The following is a 19,703-nucleotide window of genomic DNA, read 5'->3' on the forward strand; positions in this document are numbered from 1 at the left end:
AAAGGACCAGCGACCTCTGATTCCTCAGAGGACTGCCCTGCTTCAAGAAAGACAAGAAACTCCCGAGGACAGCGGCACTGCTCCAAAAGAACTGCAACTTTGTTACAGAGGAGCAGATTTAAAGACCCCTGCGAATCCCCGCAAGAAGCGTGAGACTTGCAACACTGCACCCGGCGACCCCGACTCGACTGGTGGAGAACCAACACCTCAGGGAGGACCCTCCGGCGACTCCGAGACCGTGAGTAACCAAAGTTGTCCCCCCTGAGCCCCCACAGCGACGCCTGCAGAGGGAATCCCGAGGCTCCCCCTGACCGTGACTGCCTGAACCTAAAGTCCCGACGGCTGGAAAAGACCCTGCACCCGCAGCCCCCAGCACCTGAAGGAACGGAACTTCTGTGCAGGAGTGACCCCCAGGAGGCCCTCTCCCTTGCCCAGGTGGTGGCTACCCAGAGGAGCCCCCCCCTTGCCTGCACCGCTGAAGAGACCCCTTGGTCTCCCATTGAAACCTACAGAGAACCCGACGCTTGTTTACACACTGCACCCGGCCGCCCCCGCGCTGCTGAGGGTGTACTTTTTGTGCTGACTTGTGTCCCCCCCGGTGCCCTACAAAACCCCCCTGGTCTGCCCTCCGAAGACGCGGGTACTTACCTGCTGGCAGACTGGAACCGGGGCACCCCCTTCTCTCCATTGAAGCCTATGTGTTTTGGGCACCACTTTGACCTCTGCACCTGACCGGCCCTGAGCTGCTGGTGTGGTAACTTTGGGGTTGCTCTGAACCCCCAACGGTGGGCTACCTTGGATCCAAAACTGTGACCTGCAAGTGATTTACTTACCTGTTAAAAATAACAATACTTTACCACCCCCAGGAACTGTGAAAATTGCACTGTGTCCACTTTTAAAACAGCTATTTGTGTTTTACGTGAAAAGTATATATGCTACCGTAATTATTCAAAGTTCCTAAAGTACTAACCTGCAATACCTTTCAAATGAGATATTACATGTAGAATTTGAACCTGTGGTTCTTAAAATAAACTAAGAAAAGATATTTTTCTAGAACAAAACCTATTGGCTGGATTTGTCTCTGAGTGTGTGTTCCTCATTTATTGCCTGTGTGTATGTACAACAAATGCTTAACACTACTCCTTTGATAAGCCTACTGCTCGACCACACTACCACAAAATAGAGCATTAGTATTATCTCTTTTTGCCACTATCTTACCTCTGAGGGGAACCCTTGGACTCTGTGCATACTATTCCTTACTTTGAAATAGTGCATACAGAGCCAACTTCCTACAGAAACTATCCCAGATTGCCTGAGGATGGGTCAAAGTGTCACCTTTCCTGGAAAAAAAGTGCTGATCTGACAGATCTAAACAATTTCCACCCAGTGTAGAGCATCGGTATCCTGTTGGAAAACTCTGTTCACAGCCAACTATCTGAAAACATTCTTAAATAGTTCACTTCAAACCCACTAAAAGTCAAATTGGGTAACTCGCTATGAAACACTTCCCAGTTTAAAATGAGCCCTGCAATGATTCACTATCCCCTCACACTTTTCAATTTATGCATGGAACCATTGACTGAGATCCTCAAACAAGTGAGCCTGTCATATCAATGCAGATGACAACCAGTTTCATTTGAAGGACACCTGTCTAGAATTTATCACCAGGTTTAAGCACTTGTGAAAACCCAAACATGGCTTACACATCCCCACCTTAAACAATTGTTTGAAAACTGAACTCTTACTTTTCTCCCTACCCCACATAGCCATTCCACTACAAGAATGGAACAAACGCCTAAATACCCTCCACTATAAATCTGTAACCACTTGACAAGAACCTTAACATGCACATTCACAAACTCATTAACATAAATTCATTAACATTGTGTGTTTTGAAAACTCAACTTCCTTAACACAGTCAAACCTTTAATCACACGACCAGACTTCAAGACTGCAATGCAAACCTTAATTGTATCCAGGATGGATGATGAGTGCATCATTAACGGGAATACCAAAACCAAGCCGTCCATCATCACTCAAGACTAGTCTTAATGCCGCAGTGAGACTGATAATAGGAAAATTATTTTTCGACCTCATCACTCCCTCTCTCCCTTTTGATACTAGGATCTCTAAGACAATGTAGTGCATGACCCCCAAGATTTAGAAAAAAAGAAGGTCTGCACATTCTCTGAATCTGCACAGAAATTTGGAACTCTCTCCCTTTGGAGATTAGATCCAAACCACTAAAACACCTTTAAAAGAGGTTAAGAAGACATGCAAACCAGATTCCTGGACTAACTACAAGGGCTGGTTTGAGTATCACTCTACACCCTTAACGTGAACTCATGAGTTGGGGGTCACTCCGCCATGCAGGTGTTCTAGATCCATGAACATCTCTTTCTCAGGCCCTTTCTGTCGTAGGCTACAGTTTACTATTAGATAGGCAATAGGTTAATTAATTGCACGTCAGTAACATCGCTGAATTTTTTTCTCTGTATGTACAGTGCCCCATTACCTTTGAGCCATGTTTGCAGTTTACAAAATTCTCTAAGTAAAAAGTAACATTTCTTTGGGATATCACAAAGTTCTGGCTATAACTGAACATTTACAAACAAAAGTGTGCAGATAGTGGAGGGAGCAAGAAAGCATTGTGCAGACTGGATGTTTAAATATATGTACTCACCTCGCAGTAATAGATCTGGTGGGTCTTTTCAGGTTTGTCTTTTTTCTTGGCTTGTGATGAGTGACCTTCCTCTTTTGGGTTGTTCATTTTGAAACAAAGCACGGATTTACTGCAAAAAATACACCACTTTTCAAACACTGGAGTACCATTAACAGGCCAAAGAAAGTATGCCCAACGGCCAGAACAATAATAAAAATGAATTTGAACACGAGCTTGGTGGGACCCAACACATTCAATGACATAATATTCCTAAAACTGGAACCTAAGTATTTTAATTTGACCTGCCCCTGTAAACAACACAGAATTATAAGAACAAGGGCTATTTTTAGAGGAAGTTAAAGTTATAAAAAAATAAAATAAAAAAAGGCCTTTTTTTCTAATCTAACTTACGAGGTTGTGCATTCGCTTAGTACTTATTTGTAAACTTTACAAGAAATTCCACCATAACAATAAATGTTCTAATTGGTGGGGACGCATACAGATACTGAACAAAACTTTTCAACCTCATTTTTCCTTCATTTCATAGAAGGACATTACAACTGTAACCAGCTGTTGATGAATTTAAAAATGAATGAAACCATCCTTTTTTAGATCTTGCCTGCAACAGCGCATGTGTTCTCGCCTGCAAAACATACAGTATATAGCATCAGTCTTGCAGATCTTCTATTACTTACCACAGAGTTCTTCAAACTGCGTGCGGGTTCCTTCCGCCCCCCCCCCCCCACCCAACAACCCCAGGGAGGGCCTGGGAGTAGTTTCCCAAGGGGGTGCAGATGCCTCTGCAAGTACACTTAAATGAAGATGGTCTGGAGTTGTAGCCTTCTTTATTTGGTCATTTCCAGGCTGTCATCATTTGCATCCAGCCTTTTAAGTATGAAAAAGTGTGGGAACTGTGATCAGGAGTGCCGTGGGATGAAAGGGACAGTTAATGCAGTTACAGGGTGAAAGAGGCGGCTAAAAATAAGAGTACAAACTAGTGCTTTGTGTTACCCTAAGATAACTGCATATAAAGTAACACGCAAACATCTTAATCGAAAAAAATGTAAGTTGAACTAACCAGTCATAAATTGACTTTTTTTACGTTATGAATTTTCAGTTGGCAAATATCACTACAGAATTCTGTGTGTGTGAAATCTGAGAGAGAACTGAACCATAGTTGGCACAATGGGGAATAGTGACCTTTGTATTTATAGTGCTACAAGGTCCCAGCCTGTGACAAAGTACTGTGAATATGTAACGCATTATTATAAAATAGAATTACACAACAGACTAAGCTAAGCTACTGCACATTGACGTTTGACATAAAACAAGGGCTTACAAAATAGAATAAATTTTTAGAAATAAGTAATTTGACTGTACTTAGTGTAAACATGTTTGTGTGTTTCAATTGTTACACAGCTCAGTTGATAACACCCCTACACTACCTCTCAAAAAGAGTACATTTTTGTCACAATAAAGCCTTAAGCGGGACCACTGGAATTATGCATCGAGAGGACTAAATGTATGCAGCAGGGTTGACTAAATTATGCAGCACTAGACTGTAAAAAAAATACAGCGTAATGCAGTACATTTTGTAGTTAGCATTACTTAATTATTTTTTCATTAGGTCGTAAATTTACTTCTTCTGTGGGCTTCCAGCTATTTCATTTGTTAGTTTCAGTGTAATTTAAAAAAAATCTTTGGTTGCTAGTGGTCAGCCATGCCTCTTTCTCCCTCCTTTTGTGTGAGAGCAGGGACCCACTAACGTGTAGTTATGCTTTGTCCCGTTTAGTCTGTAGGGAACTTTTTTTTTTCCTGCTACTGTCCAGGAAAGCTTCCCTTTTCATTTGCAGAGCATTCTTACTTGAAGCTTAGCTGTAAACAAGGCTATAAATCAGGATGTTATCTTGGTCACATTTGGTCTTTGTGGGTTCTCTCCACCCTCTCTCAGCTGCCTAACACCCACCCTTCCTTGGATTTTCTTTACTAACTTTACCAGAGCTCCACAATCCTTAGAGACAATGCCCACTTCTGCTCCATACTGAGATTGCACTCGCAGCTCTATCAATGCACCTCAGTTCACACACTCGAAGCCTCAGCTGTGCCAGTACCCCACACACGCTCTCTGCAAGATCACCTCAGTTATTGCAATGAGTACACTCTGCTGTTACAGTTCTGGGTCCTTGGGCGCAGCTCCATCAGTGCACCTCAGTTCAACCCCAGCTAGGTCACTTCCTTCCCATACTGGGACTCCACTCACAGCAGCTCACTTCTAATATTCAGTCCCACTGTCAAGCCAATACTGGACCCAAAAGGGCAAAAAACAGTTCAGCCAGTGTACCTCAAGTACAACTTCCAACGCCACTTGATAGGAAGCACCACAACTCTGCCAGAATCTATGAACTAAGATTCAGTGCAAATTTGTTCTCAAGACTAAGGCTCACACACACGCCGTTTGGGACTTCCCGCTTCTGTGGTTTAAAGGCAATGCCACTTCCCTGCTAGGCCCCACTTCCTGCTTAGGGCACCTCCAGGCTAACATTCGCCAACACTGGCATGCTAATACTAGGTTCCACACATAGCCCCATTAACATACCTCACTTCTGACACTGCGTGCACCTTACTATTCCAGTACTGACGCCCACATACAACTCGTGTCAGTGCACCTCAACCCTAACATGCAGTGCCCCATTCTTCCAATACCTGGGATTACACGTTGCTCCAGTTCCAATGCCTCACCGCTGCCTTTCTGTTATTTCAGCTCTGGACCAGGACACAGCTCTGTCCATACCCCTAATCCTGATCTGAAGCGCCCCAAAACTGCTGTACTGGGGTTCACATGCAACTCTGCTAACGCATCTCCTGCTGTTCCACACTATGATCTCTGTTTGAGGATGTGGGGGAGCCAATTAAATCTATTCTTAGTTGCCATCTTTATTTGGGAGGGTCAGTTTCACCTAGCTCACCCAGTCCTTTCCTTTACTCTGTTTATTCTCAATGTCTACTTTCACCCCCACTTTTCTCTTTCGAGCTCTCGAAATCCACATTTTAAGTTTCACTCCTTCTTTAAACTGTTTATTTCTGATACTCTCCCTTTTTTTATTTCCCTCTTCTTCTTGCTACACTCTTTTTCAAACTTGGAAGAACTTGTTTATTTCCTTCCTTGTTTTGTTCCTCTTATTTCATCAGGCGTTCATTCTTTCACAATTATTTCTCTCCCCTTCATTCTTTTTTGTCTTTTATTTGCTATTTTCTTTCACTCAGTGTGTGCCCTTTCACTTTTTTTTTTTTTTTTTTTTTTTTAAAGAGCTTTCTTCCATGCTTTCTCTGGTGTTTTTCATATCGTTATCTGTCAATTCACGTTTTTCTACACATCTCTTATTTTACGGTTTGTATGTGGAAGCCACAAGTTACTTGTCAGCAGCACCCGAAGTGTGATAGTGGTTTTCTCATTCTGTGTCAATGGGAAATGTGTGAGTACATACATGGAATGGTTCTTTCGCTGCTTTTCTCTCTCAACTTCTCTTTTTTCTCTGTTAATTTTTCTCCTTTTCACACTTCTTTCATTATTTTTCCCTCTATCATTTGTTCGCTACTGTAGGAAGTTGGCTCTGTATGTGCTATTTCAAAGTAAGGAATAGCATGCACAGAGTCCAAGGGTTCCCCTTAGAGGTAAAATAGTGGTAAAAATAGATAATACTAATGCTCTATTTTGTGGTAGTGTGGTCGAGCAGTAGGCTTATCCAAGGAGTAGTGTTAAGCATTTGTTGTACATACACATAGACAATAAATGAGGTACACACACTCAGACAAATCCAGCCAATAGGTTTTGTATAGAAAAATATATTTTCTTAGTTTATTTTAAGAACCACAGGTTCAAATTTAACATGTAATATCTTGTTTGAAAGGTATTGCAGGTAAGTACATTAGGAACTTTGAATCATTTCAATTGCATGTATACTTTTCAAGTTATTGACAAATAGCTACTTTAAAAGTGGACACTTAGTGCAATTTTCACAGTTCCTGGGGGAGGTAAGTTTTTGTTAGTTTTACCAGGTAAGTAAGACACTTACAGGGTTCAGTTCTTGGTCCAAGGTAGCCCACCGTTGGGGGTTCAGAGCAACCCCAAAGTCACCACACCAGCAGCTCAGGGCCGGTCAGGTGCAGAGTTCAAAGCGGTGCCCAAAACGCATAGGCTAGAATGGAGAGAAGGGGGTGCCCCGGTTCCGGTCTGCTTGCAGGTAAGTACCCGCGTCTTCGGAGGCAGACCAGGGGGGTTTTGTAGGGCACCGGGGGGGACACAAGCCCACACAGAAATTTCACCCTCAGCGGCGCGGGGGCGGCCGGGTGCAGTGTAGAAACAAGCGTCGGGTTCGCAATGTTAGTCAATGAGAGATCACGGGATCTCTTCAGCGCTGCAGGCAGGCAAGGGGGGGGTTCCTCGGGGAAACCTCCACCTGGGCAAGGGAGAGGGACTCCTGGGGGTCACTTCTCCAGTGAAAGTTCAGTCCTTCAGGTCCTGGGGGCTGCGGGTGCAGGGTCTGTTCCAGGCGTCGGGACTTAGGTTTCAGAGGGTCGCGGTCAGGGGAAGCCTCGGGATTCCCTCTGCAGGCGGCGCTGTGGGGGCTCAGGGGGGACAGGTTTTTGTACTCACAGTATCAGAGTAGTCCTGGGGTCCCTCCTGAGGTGTTGGATCTCCACCAGCCGAGTCGGGGTCGCCGGGTGCAGTGTTGCAAGTCTCACGCTTCTTGCGGGGAGCTTGCAGGGTTCTTTCAAGGCTGCTGGAAACAAAGTTGCAGCCTTTCTTGGAGCAGGTCCGCTGTCCTCGGGAGTTTCTTGTCTTTTCGAAGCAGGGGCAGTCCTCAGAGGATGTCGAGGTCGCTGGTCCCTTTGGAAGGCGTCGCTGGAGCAGGATCTTTGGAAGGCAGGAGACAGGCCGGTGAGTTTCTGGAGCCAAGGCAGTTGTCGTCTCCTGGTCTTCCTCTGCAGGGGTTTTCAGCTGGGCAGTCCTTCTTCTTGTAGTTTGCAGGAATCTAATTTTCTAGGGTTCAGGGTAGCCCTTAAATACTAAATTTAAGGGCGTGTTTAGGTCTGGGGGGTTAGTAGCCAATGGCTACTAGCCCTGAGGGTGGGTACACCCTCTTTGTGCCTCCTCCCAAGGGGAGGGGGTCACAATCCTAACCCTATTGGGGGAATCCTCCATCTGCAAGATGGAGGATTTCTAAAAGTTAGAGTCACCTCAGCTCAGGACACCTTAGGGGCTGTCCTGACTGGCCAGTGACTCCTCCTTGTTATTCTCATTATTTTCTCCGGCCTTGCAGCCAAAAGTGGGGGCCGGGCCGGAGGGGGCGGGCAACTCCACTAGCTGGAGTGTCCTGCGGTGCTGTGACAAAGGGGTGAGCCTTTGAGGCTCACCGCCAGGTGTTACAGCTCCTGCCTGGGGGAGGTGTTAGCATCTCCACCCAGTGCAGGCTTTGTTACTGGCCTCAGAGTGACAAAGGCACTCTCCCCATGGGGCCAGCAACATGTCTCTAGTGTGGCAGGCTGCTGGAACTAGTCAGCCTACACAGATAGTCGGTTAAGTTTCAGGGGGCACCTCTAAGGTGCCCTCTGGGGTGTATTTTGCAATAAAATGTACACTGGCATCAGTGTGCATTTATTGTGCTGAGAAGTTTGATACCAAACTTCCCAGTTTTCAGTGTAGCCATTATGGTGCTGTGGAGTTCGTGTTTGACAAACTCTCAGACCATATACTCTTATGCTACCCTGCACTTACAATGTCTAAGGTTTTGTTTAGACACTGTAGGGGTACCATGCTCATGCACTGGTACCCTCACCTATGGTATAGTGCACCCTGCCTTAGGGCTGTAAGGCCTGCTAGAGGGGTGTCTTACCTATACTGCATAGGCAGTGAGAGGCTGGCATGGCACCCTGAGGGGAGTGCCATGTCGACTTACTCGTTTTGTCCTCACTAGCACACACAAGCTGGCAAGCAGTGTGTCTGTGCTGAGTGAGAGGTCTACAGGGTGGCATAAGACATGCTGCAGCCCTTAGAGACCTTCCTTGGCATCAGGGCCCTTGGTACTAGAAGTACCAGTTACAAGGGACTTATCTGGATGCCAGGGTCTGCCAATTGTGGATACAAAAGTACAGGTTAGGGAAAGAACACTGGTGCTGGGGCCTGGTTAGCAGGCCTCAGCACACTTTCAATTGTAAACATAGCATCAGCAAAGGCAAAAAGTCAGGGGGCAACCATGCCAAGGAGGCATTTCCTTACACAACCCCCCCCCAAACGAAAGAGGATGAGACTAACCTTTCCCAAGAGAGTCTTCATTTTCTAAGTGGAAGAACCTGGAAAGGCCATCTGCATTGGCATGGGCAGTCCCAGGTCTGTGTTCCACTATAAAGTCCATTCCCTGTAGGGAGATGGACCACCTCAACAGTTTAGGGTTTTCACCTTTCATTTGCATCAGCCATTTGAGAGGTCTGTGGTCAGTTTGAACTAGGAAGTGAGTCCCAAAGAGGTATGGTCTCAGCTTCTTCAGGGACCAAACCACAGCAAAGGCCTCCCTCTCAATGGCACTCCAACGCTGCTCCCTGGGGAGTAACCTCCTGCTAATGAAAGCAACAGGCTGGTCAAGGCCATCATCATTTGTTTGGGACAAAACTGCCCCTATCCCATGTTCAGAGGCATCAGTCTGCACAATGAACTGCTTAGAATAATCTGGAGCTTTTAGAACTGGTGCTGAGCACATTGCTTGTTTCAGGGTGTCAAAGGCCTGTTGGCATTCCACAGTCCAGTTCACTTTCTTGGGCATTTTCTTGGAGGTGAGTTCAGTGAGGGCTGTCACAATGGATCCATATCCCTTCACAAACCTCCTGTAATACCCAGTCAAGCCAAGGAATGCCCTGACTTGAGTCTGGGTTTTTGGAGCTACCCAGTCCAGAATAGTCTGGATCTTGGGTTGGAGTGGCTGAACTTGGCCTCAACCTACAAGGTGGCCCAAGTAAACCACAGTTCCCTGCCCTATCTGGCATTTGGATGCCTTGATAGAGAGGCCTGCAGATTGCAGAGGCTTCAAAACCTTCTTCATGTGGACCAGGTGATCCTGCCAGGTGGAGCTAAAGACAGCAATATCATCAAGATAAGCTGTGCTAAAGGACTCCAAGCCAGCAAGGACTTGATTCACCAACCTTTGGAAGGTGGCAGGGGCATTCTTTAAACCAAAGGGCATAACAGTAAACTGATAATGCCCATCAGGTGTGGAGAATGCTGTCTTTTCTTTTGCTCCAGGTGCCATTTTTATTTGCCAGTACCCTGCTGTCAGGTCAAAGGTACTTAGAAATTTGGCAGCACCTAATTTATCAATGAGCTCATCAGCTCTTGGAATTGGATGGGCATCTGTCTTGGTGACAGAATTGAGCCCTCTGTAGTCCACACATAACCTCATCTCTTTCTTTCCATCTTTGGTGTGAGGTTTGGGGACTAAGACCACTGGGCTAGCCCAGGGGCTGTCAGAGCGCTCAATTACTCCCAATTCTAGCATCTTGTGGACTTCCACCTTGATGCTTTCCTTAACATGGTCAGACTGTCTAAAAATTTTGTTCTTGACAGGCATGCTGTCTCCTGTGTCCACATCATGGGTACACAGGTGTGTCTGACCAGGGGTTAAGGAGAAGAGTTCAGGAAACTGTTGTAGGACTCTCCTACAATCAGCTTGCTGTTGGCCAGAGAGGGTGTCTGAGTAGATCACTCCATCTACTGAGCCATCTTTTGGGTCTGATGACAGAAGATCAGGGAGAGGCTCACTCTCTGCCTCCTGATCCTCATCTGTTACCATCAACAGATTCACATCAGCCCTGTCATGGAAGAGCTTAAGGCGGTTCACATGGATCACCCTCTTGGGGCTCCTGCTTGTGCCCAGGTCCACCAGGTAGGTGACCTGACTCTTCCTTTCTAGCACTGGGTAAGGGCCACTCCATTTGTCCTGGAGTGCCCTGGGAGCCACAGGCTCCAGAACCCAGACTTTCTGTCCTGGTTGGAACTCAACCAGTGCAGCCTTTTGGTCATACCAAAACTTCTGGAGCTGTTGGCTGGCCTCAAGGTTTTTGGTTGCCTTTTCCATGTACTCTGCCATTCTAGAGCGAAGGCCAAGTACATAGTCCACTATGTCTTGTTTAGGCTCATGAAGAGGTCTCTCCCAGCCTTCTTTAACAAGAGCAAGTGGTCCCCTTACAGGATGACCAAACAGAAGTTCAAAGGGTGAGAATCCTACTCCCTTCTGTGGCACCTCTCTGTAAGCGAAAAGCAGACATGGCAAGAGGACATCCCATCTCCTTTTGAGCTTTTCTGGGAGCCCCATGATCATGCCTTTTAATGTCTTGTTGAATCTCTCAACTAAGCCATTAGTTTGTGGATGGTATGGTGTAGTGAATTTGTAAGTCACTCCACACTCATTCCACATGTGTTTTAGGTATGCTGACATGAAGTTGGTACCTCGGTCAGACACCATCTCCTTAGGGAAACCCACTCTGGTAAAGATACCAATGAGGGCCTTGGCTACTGCAGGGGCAGTAGTCGACCTAAGGGGAATAGCTTCAGGATACCTGGTAGCATGATCCACTACTACCAGGATATACATATTTCCTGAGGCTGTGGGAGGTTCTAGTGGACCAACTATGTCCACACCCACTCTTTCAAAAGGGAACCCCCACCACTGGAAGTGGAATGAGGGGGGCCTTTGGATGCCCACCTGTCTTACCACTGGCTTGACAGGTGGGGCAGGAGAGGCAAAACTCCTTAACCATGTTGGACATATTGGGCCAGTAGAAGTGGTTGACTAGCCTCTCCCACGTCTTGGTTTGTCCCAAATGTCCAGCAAGGGGAATGTCATGGGCCAATGTTAGGATGAACTCTGAACAGCTGAGGCACTACCACTCTCCTAGTGGCACCAGGTTTGGGGTCTCTGGCCTCAGTGTACAGGAGTCCATCTTCCCAATAGACCCTATGTGTTCCATTTTTCTTGCCCTTGGACTCTTCAGCAGCTTGCTGCCTAAGGCCTTCAAGAGAGGGACAGGTTTCTTGTCCCTTACACAGCTCCTCCCTTGAGGGTCCCCCTGGGCCTAAGAGCTCAACCTGATAAGGTTCAAGCTCCAAAGGCTCAGTTCCCTCAGAGGGCAGAACTTCTTCCTGAGAAGAGAGGTTCCCTTTCTTTTGCTGTGTTGCAGTTGGTTTCCCAACTGACCTTCCTTTCCTCTTGGTAGGCTGGGCCATTCTTCCAGACTCCAGCTCTACTTGTTCACCCTGTGCCTTGCATTGTGCTCTTGATTTCACACACACCAGTTCAGGGATACCCAGCATTGCTGCATGGGTTTTTAGTTCTACCTCAGCCCATGCTGAGGACTCCAGGTCATTTCCAAGCAGACAGTCCACTGGGATATTTGAGGAGACCACCACCTGTTTCAGGCCATTGACCCCTCCCCATTCTAAAGTAACCATTGCCATGGGATGTACTTTTCTCTGATTGTCAGCGTTGGTGACTGTGTAAGTTTTTCCAGTCAGGTATTGGCCAGGGGAAACCAGTTTCTCTGTCACCATGGTGACACTGGCACCTGTATCCCTCAGGCCCTCTATTCTAGTCCCATTAATTAAGAGTTGCTGTCTGTATTTTTGCATGTTAGGCGGCCAGACAGCTAGTGTGGCTAAATCCACCCCACCCTCAGAAACTAGAGTAGCTTCAGTGTGGACCCTGATTTGCTCTGGGCACACTGTTGATCCCACTTGGAGACTAGCCATACCAGTGTTACCTGGATGGGAGTTTGGAGTGGAACCTTTCTTGGGACAGGCCTTGTCTCCAGTTTGGTGTCCATGCTGTTTACAGCTATGACACCAGGCCTTTTTGGGATCAAAGTTTTTACCCTTGTACCCATTGTTTTGTGAAGAGGTTCTGGGCCCACCCTCCTGTGCAGGTTTTTGGGGGCCTGTAGAAGACTCTTTACTATTTTTAGTTTTGGTTGTCTCATCACCCTTCCCCTGGGGAGTCTTTGTGACCCCTTTCTTTTGGTCACCCCCTGTTGAAGTCTTGGACACCCTTGTCTTGACCCAATGGTCCGCCTTCTTTCCCAATTCTTGGGGAGAAATTGGTCCTAGGTCTACCAGATGCTGATGCAGTTTATCATTGAAACAATTACTCAATAGGTGTTCTTTCACAAATAAATTGTACAGCCCATCATAATTACTTACACCACTGCCTTGAATCCAACCATCTAGTGTTTTCACTGAGTAGTCTACAAAGTCAACCCAGGTCTGGCTCGAGGATTTTTGAGCCCCCCTGAATCTAATCCTATACTCCTCAGTGGAGAATCCAAAGCCCTCAATCAGGGTACCCTTCATGAGGTCATAAGATTCTGCATCTTGTCCAGAGAGTGTGAGGAGTCTATCCCTACACTTTCCTGTGAACATTTCCCAAAGGAGAGCACCCCAGTGAGATCTGTTCACTTTTCTGGTTACACAAGCCCTCTCAAAAGCTGTGAACCATTTGGTGATGTCATCACCATCTTCATATTTAGTTACAATCCCTTTAGGGATTTTCAACATGTCAGGAGAATCTCTGACCCTATTTATGTTGCTGCCACCATTGATGGGTCCTAGGCCCATCTCTTGTCTTTCCCTCTCTATGGCTAGGATCTGTCTTTCCAAAGCCAATCTTTTGGCCATCCTGGCTAACTGGATGTCCTCTTCACTGGGGTTATCCTCAGTGATTTCAGAGGTGTTGGTCTCTCCTGTGAGGGAACCAGCATCTCTGACTATTATTTTTGGAGTCAGGGTTTGAGGGACCCTGTTCTCCCTAGATAGGACTGGTAGGGGGGAATTTTCCTCCAAGTCACTATCTTCTTCCTCTGAGTTGCCACCCTCAGAGGGGTTGGCCTTTTCAAACTCTGCCAAAAGCTCCTGGAGCTGTATTTTGGTAGGTTTGGGGCCCATTGTTATTTTCTTTATTTTACAGAGTGACCTTAGCTCCCTCATCTTAAGATGGAGGTAAGGTGTGGTGTCGAGTTCCACCACAGTCAAATCTGAGCTAGACATTTTGCTTCTAAAAGTTGGAATACTTTTTAAGAATCTACAACTGGTTCTAGAATCTAATTCAAACTTTTACAAACTTTTAAACTCTAAAAGAAATGCTAAACAGGATCTAACACAAGGCCCTAGCAGGTCTTTTAAGAATTTAGAAAACTTTTCAAATTGCAAAAATCAATTTCTAATGACAATTTTGGAATTTGTCGTGTGATCAGGTATTGGCTGAGTAGTCCAGCAAATGCAAAGTCTTGTACCCCACCGCTGATCCACCAGTGTAGGAAGTTGGCTCTGTATGTGCTATTCCAAAGTAAGGAATAGCATGCAAAGAGTCCAAGGGTTCCCCTTAGAGGTAAAATAGTGGTAAAAATAGATAATACTAATGCTCTATTTTGTGGTAGTGTGGTCGAGCAGTAGGCTTATCCAAGGAGTAGTGTTAAGCATTTGTTGTACATACACATAGACAATAAATGAGGTACACACACTCAGAGACAAATCCAGCCAATAGGTTTTGTATAGAAAAATATCTTTTCTTAGTTTATTTTAAGAACCACAGGTTCAAATTTAACATGTAATATCTTGTTTGAAAGGTATTGCAGGTAAGTACATTAGGAACTTTGAATCATTTCAATTGCATGTATACTTTTCAAGTTATTGACAAATAGCTACTTTAAAAGTGGACACACTGCAATTTTCACAGTTCCTGGGGGAGGTAAGTTTTTGTTAGTTTTACCAGGTAAGTAAGACACTTACAGGGTTCAGTTCTTGGTCCAAGGTAGCCCACCGTTGGGGGTTCAGAGCAACCCCAAAGTCACCACACCAGCAGCTCAGGGCCGGTCAGGTGCAGAGTTCAAAGCGGTGCCCAAAACGCATAGGCTAGAATGGAGAGAAGGGGGTGCCCCGGTTCCGGTCTGCTTGCAGGTAAGTACCCGCGTCTTCGGAGGCAGACCAGGGGGGTTTTGTAGGGCACCGGGGGGGACACAAGCCCACACAGAAATTTCACCCTCAGCGGCGCGGGGGCGGCCGGGTGCAGTGTAGAAACAACTGTCGGGTTCGCAATGTTAGTCAATGAGAGATCACGGGATCTCTTCAGCGCTGCAGGCAGGCAAGGGGGGGGTTCCTCGGGGAAACCTCCACCTGGGCAAGGGAGAGGGACTCCTGGGGGTCACTTCTCCAGTGAAAGTTCAGTCCTTCAGGTCCTGGGGGCTGCGGGTGCAGGGTCTGTTCCAGGCGTCGGGACTTAGGTTTCAGAGGGTTGCGGTCAGGGGAAGCCTCGGGATTCCCTCTGCAGGCGGCGCTGTGGGGGCTCAGGGGGGACAGGTTTTTGTACTCACAGTATCAGAGTAGTCCTGGGGTCCCTCCTGAGGTGTTGGATCTCCACCAGCCGAGTCGGGGTCGCCGGGTGCAGTGTTGCAAGTCTCACGCTTCTTGCGGGGAGCTTGCAGGGTTCTTTCAAGGCTGCTGGAAACAAAGTTGCAGCCTTTCTAGGAGCAGGTCCGCTGTCCTCGGGAGTTTCTTGTCTTTTCGAAGCAGGGGCAGTCCTCAGAGGATGTCGAGGTCGCTGGTCCCTTTGGAAGGCGTCGCTGGAGCAGGATCTTTGGAAGGCAGGAGACAGGCCGGTGAGTTTCTGGAGCCAAGGCAGTTGTCGTCTCCTGGTCTTCCTCTGCAGGGGTTTTCAGCTGGGCAGTCCTTCTTCTTGTAGTTTGCAGGAATCTAATTTTCTAGGGTTCAGGGTAGCCCTTAAATACTAAATTTAAGGGCGTGTTTAGGTCTGGGGGGTTAGTAGCCAATGGCTACTAGCCCTGAGGGTGGGTACACCCTCTTTGTGCCTCCTCCCAAGGGGAGGGGGTCACAATCCTAACCCTATTGGGGGAATCCTCCATCTGCAAGATGGAGGATTTCTAAAAGTTAGAGTCACCTCAGCTCAGGACACCTTAGGGGCTGTCCTGACTGGCCAGTGACGACTCCTTGTTATTCTCATTATTTTCTCCGGCCTTGCAGCCAAAAGTGGGGGCCGGGCCGGAGGGGGCGGGCAACTCCACTAGCTGGAGTGTCCTGCGGTGCTGTGACAAAGGGGTGAGCCTTTGAGGCTCACCGCCAGGTGTTACAGCTCCTGCCTGGGGGAGGTGTTAGCATCTCCACCCAGTGCAGGCTTTGTTACTGGCCTCAGAGTGACAAAGGCACTCTCCCCATGGGGCCAGCAACATGTCTCTAGTGTGGCAGGCTGCTGGAACTAGTCAGCCTACACAGATAGTCGGTTAAGTTTCAGGGGGCACCTCTAAGGTGCCCTCTGGGGTGTATTTTGCAATAAAATGTACACTGGCATCAGTGTGCATTTATTGTGCTGAGAAGTTTGATACCAAACTTCCCAGTTTTCAGTGTAGCCATTATAGTGCTGTGGAGTTCGTGTTTGACAAACTCTCAGACCATATACTCTTATGGCTACCCTGCACTTACAATGTCTAAGGTTTTGTTTAGACACTGTAGGGGTACCATGCTCATGCACTGGTACCCTCACCTATGGTATAGTGCACCCTGCCTTAGGGCTGTAAGGCCTGCTAGAGGGGTGTCTTACCTATACTGCATAGGCAGTGAGAGGCTGGCATGGCACCCTGAGGGGAGTGCCATGTCGACTTACTCGTTTTGTCCTCACTAGCACACACAAGCTGGCAAGCAGTGTGTCTGTGCTGAGTGAGAGGTCTCCAGGGTGGCATAAGACATGCTGCAGCCCTTAGAGACCTTCCTTGGCATCAGTGCCCTTGGTACTAGAAGTACCAGTTACAAGGGACTTATCTGGATGCCAGGGTCTGCCAATTGTGGATACAAAAGTACAGGTTAGGGAAAGAACACTGGTGCTGGGGCCTGGTTAGCAGGCCTCAGCACACTTTCAATTGTAAACATAGCATCAGCAAAGGCAAAAAGTCAGGGGGCAACCATGCCAAGGAGGCATTTCCTTACAGCTACCTTCATCACCTTTTTTTCTTTTGTCTCACATATTTGCTCTATTTCTTGTCTTAGTTGTGCTTTCATTTTCTCTGTCTTTATTTCCCTTCTTTCTTTCATTTCTTTGCAACTCCTTCTCATTCTTCCTTTTGTCTGCTGTATTCCTTTCGTTTCTCTTTTTCTGCCCCATCCGTTTTCGCTCCTGATGCCTGGTTATCAATGGAACAACAGGTGCAGTGGCTTCAGGGCCCAGGGGACCTCACTCTGCTCTAATTACTGCTCTGTTTTCCTACCAAAATCCCACTCAACCATTTTCCTTTCTTACTGCAGGGCCCATGACACTGTTACTAGGCCACCTGCCCTCTCCATCTTTACTCCCCACTCCCTTTCACCCTCCAATCCGTCGCAAATGATTTTTTGTGTTTTGAGCATTACACTCTAATGCCAAAAGTTTATTCCTGATAAAGGTTTATATGATAATTATATATATGTTTCAAGATAGAGGAAGAAGGTAAACGGACGTGCTTTAGTTAAATGCTGGGCCACTGGATTTATACAACAGGAAAAGATGAAATTATGAGGCAGGATTGACCAATTTATGTAGCAAGAAAAGTCCAGTTACATATTGACAATGCCAATAGTTCTAACTCAAGAAAAAATTAGACCTATTACATAGCAAATGCTAGTTTTTACTCATTGTAACATTGTCAGAGGAAATATTTCACCTCATACCAGTTTTACACCCAAACACAGCAATAAGCGACCAGTCAACCTTTGTGAAGGGCCTTCCAATGCTCTGCACAACATATTGCCATGTTTTTAGGAAATTTTTTTCCATCTGAGCTAGAATCACTTATTTGTTAAAATCCACAGATTATACAGCAAATGATGTATTATGTAACAAAAGTGCCACACACATAATTATGCGGAAAATGCAGCAGCAGCAGTACCTGAATTGCAGCAGCCCTGGCTTTCAATGGCTCAATTAACAGCAAGTCAGAAGGCTTGTTTCTTATTTAACTCTTGGCACCACGTCCGGACTTGCCAACAACTAGGATAAATCAGAGCTGTTTCCCTTTACTGAAGCTACAGAATGCAGTATGCTGGAGTACCCCCGGGCCTGGCTTGATGAGACAACTAAGTATCAGGGCATCACACTGCACCAGCAGAGGGAGATGGTGGTATGCTTGAACTATGGTCCGGCTGTGGAGCGGCTCACCATGCAGATCGAGCACTGCGGTAAGCTGCCGCTCTCAAAGGCAGAATGAATAGGTATAATCAAGATGGGCTGTCCGTCGACCCCTTATCTTGAATACTTCCTTATGATGGATGGGTGTTTGGGGGGGGGGGAGGGGAAGAGGGGTGAGGGGGCTTTGGATTACTGGATCAACAACTATTTTCTTATGGCACAGTGCCAATTTACATACCACTGGTCTCAACCTAATGACCTGCTGCTGTATAGGCAGCCAGATAGAGACTCCCCACTCACCTCCGCTTAGAAGTGATCTACTCCCAAGCAATACCCCTTCTGCACAATCCATTGCTACCTCTCACACAGGAGAAGAGAGTACATTAGTAGCTCTTCATCTCAACACACTGGGGGACTTGTCTGCGGATGGGCACATTATCACACAAGATGCCGACACTCGTTTTGCTGGCATCACGTACATAGACCACTTTATATTGTGGCAACAGCACAACACTCTACATGACTAGAGCCCGATGACTTCCCGGTATTGTCAATGGTGATTACTTCCACTGACAGGATGTGGCTGGTATCCAAAATATATCAGGCAAGTATGGAGCTATGCCCTAAGTGTCCTGACAGAGTCAAGGCTGCATGGGAATGGGACCTAGGGTATGTTATTCCTGCCAAAGCTTGGTGATATTGCTGTAAACCGAGAAGGCTAGTCTCTCCTAACCAGAGGCACAAGCTATTACAATACAAAATCTTACACCGTGCATATACCACTTCATGGAGCCCAGCTAAAATACCAGCCTACATCACTGCCCTCATTGCAAGGCAAACCATGCAGACTTAGCACATCTAGCATGGCCTGTGTAGGAAGTTGGCTCTGTATGTGCTATTTCAAAGTAAGGAATAGCATGCACAGAGTCCAAGGGTTCCCCTTAGAGGTAAAATAGTGGTAAAAAGAGATAATACTAATGCTCTATTTTGTGGTAGTGTGGTCGAGCAGTAGGCTTATCCAAGGAGTAGTGTTAAGCATTTGTTGTACATACACATAGACAATAAATGAGGTACACACACTCAGACAAATCCAGCCAATAGGTTTTGTTATAGAAAAATATCTTTTCTTAGTTTATTTTAAGAACCACAGGTTCAAATTTAACATGTAATATCTTGTTTGAAAGGTATTGCAGGTAAGTACATTAGGAACTATGAATCATTTCAATTGCATGTATACTTTTCAAGTTATTCACAAATAGCTATTTTAAAAGTGGACACAGTGCAATTTTCACAGTTCCTGGGGGAGGTAAGTTTTTGTTAGTTTTACCAGGTAAGTAAGACACTTACAGGGTTCAGTTCTTGGTCCAAGGTAGCCCACCGTTGGGGGTTCAGAGCAACCCCAAAGTTACCACACCAGCAGCTCAGGGCCGGTCAGGTGCAGAGTTCAAAGTGGTGCCCAAAACGCATAGGCTTCAATGGAGAGAAGGGGGTGCCCCGGTTCCAGTCTGCCAGCAGGTAAGTACCCGCGTCTTCGGAGGGCAGACCAGGGGGGTTTTGTAGGGCACCGGGGGGGACACAAGCCCACACAGAAATTTCACCCTCAGCGGCGCGGGGGTGGCCGGGTGCAGTGTTAGAACAAGCGTCGGGTTCGCAATGGAAGTCAATGAGAGATCAAGGGATCTCTTCAGCGCTGCAGGCAGGCACAGGGGGGCTTCCTCGGGGAAACCTCCACTTGGGCAAGGGAGAGGGACTCCTGGGGGTCACTTCTGCAGTGAAAGTCCGGTCCTTCAGGTCGTGGGGGCTGCGGGTGCAGGGTCTTTTCCAGGCGTCGGGAC

General features: G+C 46.8%; 1 protein-coding gene across 1 annotated transcript in view; it reads right to left on the bottom strand.

Annotated features, from left to right (window-relative positions):
• The window catches only part of LOC138282351 (uncharacterized), a 453,679-nt gene that overhangs the window by 414,730 nt on the left and 19,246 nt on the right, over positions 1-19,703 (bottom strand). Inside the window, exon 2 of the mRNA XM_069219772.1 lies at positions 2,684-2,792. Coding sequence (XP_069075873.1) covers positions 2,684-2,770 — 87 coding nt within the window. The 5' untranslated portion in view covers positions 2,771-2,792. The remainder of the gene's footprint in view (positions 1-2,683; positions 2,793-19,703) is intronic.

This window comes from Pleurodeles waltl, chromosome 2_2 (assembly GCF_031143425.1).
Source record: "Pleurodeles waltl isolate 20211129_DDA chromosome 2_2, aPleWal1.hap1.20221129, whole genome shotgun sequence".
In the NCBI taxonomy this organism is placed as follows: Eukaryota; Metazoa; Chordata; class Amphibia; order Caudata; family Salamandridae; genus Pleurodeles; species Pleurodeles waltl.